Here is a 2,138-nt window from a genome sequence, read left to right on the forward strand (position 1 = left end):
ACCGCAGGAGCACATGAGGCGGTGGCTAGACTAAGCGCTCAACGTGCGAGCACCTCCAAACCTCGCAGAACGGGTCGTCGTCGTCGCCCTACCACTCGTGCTGCTGAATCTCAGGAGCAAGCGCGCAAGCGCACTCACCGGTAGTTTTGCCCACTTCCGCGAACCCCTCTATAAGTCAAGTTCCGATGATACCGGCATCTACGGAAGATGCAGAACACACTGCAAGGTGGGCAGGTGGCAAGAGTGGCAGAGAACGTGGTAGTGCTCAGCACACGTTGCAGGCAGCGTACAAGAAGAACAGGTTAGGAGAACTAAATATTTATTCGAGGGATTTTGATTCACACGCACTTGCTTGCACATTAACGGCAGTGCCACAACTGCATGGCATGGCATTGTCTTGGTAGCGCACTATTTACTTCTTGGTGATATCACCATCTTTTTTGGTGATGCATACTGATGTTTGGGTGTAGTGATCCTATCTGCCACGCTTGGTGATTTGTGCAGATCTCTTAGTGACGAGTGCGACAAGTTTGGTATTACAACACAAACCTCCTTACCGAAGAGAAGGTCTGTGTAGAAGGGGACGATGGCAGCGACATCGAACGAATTGAAAAAGTCGCGCAGAAAAGGCTTTAGACGTCGCTCCGTGAGGTATTTATGTTCGTGCCATAAGGACAGCCAGATATGAGGCGGAGAAGCAGTTCTGGGGTGAAAATGATAGTAAAGACCAGGTCCGCGTCGTAGTAGGCGCTCTCGTTGGGGAGTTTCGGGAACTCTGACTCGGAACTCTAGTAGTTTGGACCATCAAGGGTCTGCAGGAACAGGGTGAAGCAGCCTATAAAAGCTGCACAGGCGATGGAGAAGCTGTAGAGCGACGCCCCGCACGATGAGTTGGGGTCCACCATGAAGACGAAGGATTTCTCAAACCGGCCGAGCGTCGTCGCGTGCTTCTTGGCGCCCGTTCCGGTGCCTTTGATCATGGACTCGACATAGAATGTCGAGTTGACTAGCTCATCTAACGACTCCTCCTGCGTGCTGTACGTCGGTGAGACCACCGCGTACACAGGAATCTCGGTGGCAAAGACTATGATAAGACAGTTGAACTTCTACTAAGAGAAGACAGTGCTATCAATGTTCATCGTAATATTTCTTGCCGACATCTTGAAATTAATAATTGCAATTGTATTAATTATACTGGGCAATTTTAAAGCAATCTAGAAATGGAAGTTTGGTACTCTGAAAGCGTTTTTGTTTACTTTTGTTTACTTTAGTGCTCAAACGTCGCAATTGTGCTTCTATAGGGAAATTTGAAAGTTTCCTGCAAGATAACTCCAAAGCTGAGCAATTTAGTGGTTGTGTAATCGAATCTCTCGTCGTTTTAATGCAATTCAATGCTCATAGCCGACGTGGATTTTAAATCGTCTACAATGATGAATGTACTGTTTCGACAAAATAACACAGGTGAGAAACTGCCGAAATGGGACTTCCGAACAAACATTCAGAGACTGTAAGCTATCAGTTTATCCTGTAACAGCGCATCGGCGTTTTCTCTACAATAACGCCGCGATGCCATCATTAGCGGAGACTAATACCTGTTTACCAATTATACCCTTCTAGTTCGGAATTCCTACATGTAATTTGTACAGGACTTATTATTCGTGCTACCAAATAGCCTTGTTGCGACATCAATCAACGACGAGGTAGTAATCCCACCATCTCACGCAAGCAGTAATGAAATCGTGTACATCGCAACCTTGCCGTGATGTAAAAGCTAAAATAACAGCACCAAGTAAACAGCATATCACATTGGTGATTGGTTCCAGAAGTACTGGTAAGTTCATTTGAGTTGTCGATTTTTGGCTTTCGGTACTTATTTTGTTAAAGAAATTCTCAGGATATTTATATCCAGAGTCCAGAGTCTTAGCGGCTTCGGAAACCCTCGGATATCCTGTATCATACTTCTCTGTCCCACCAATTTATCGTCATTTCACATAAAGCAAGTTAATGCAGCACTCAGGTACAGGATAGAGAAAAATACAGTATCTCTGAATCGAGTGTGACACGGAGATTCTTGTAGTATTTTATTTAATTTGATAACAACACTGCACTAGCAAATAACGAAGCATTTGTGAGTTCAT

The 2,138-nt window shown here is 45.2% G+C and overlaps 1 protein-coding gene across 1 annotated transcript; it reads right to left on the reverse strand.

Moving 5' to 3' along the window:
* Positions 1-788: 788 nt before the first annotated feature.
* On the reverse strand, positions 789-980 carry PPTG_14305 (hypothetical protein; the record flags this gene model as incomplete). Its single annotated transcript, XM_008910885.1, has 1 exon — positions 789-980. The coding sequence occupies one exon, from the start codon at positions 978-980 to the stop codon at positions 789-791; it is 192 nt and encodes a 63-aa protein (XP_008909133.1).
* Positions 981-2,138: the final 1,158 nt, after the last annotated feature.

Source organism: Phytophthora parasitica (genome assembly GCF_000247585.1).
Source record: "Phytophthora parasitica INRA-310 unplaced genomic scaffold supercont2.39, whole genome shotgun sequence".
NCBI classification, from domain to species: domain Eukaryota; phylum Oomycota; class Peronosporomycetes; order Peronosporales; family Peronosporaceae; genus Phytophthora; species Phytophthora nicotianae.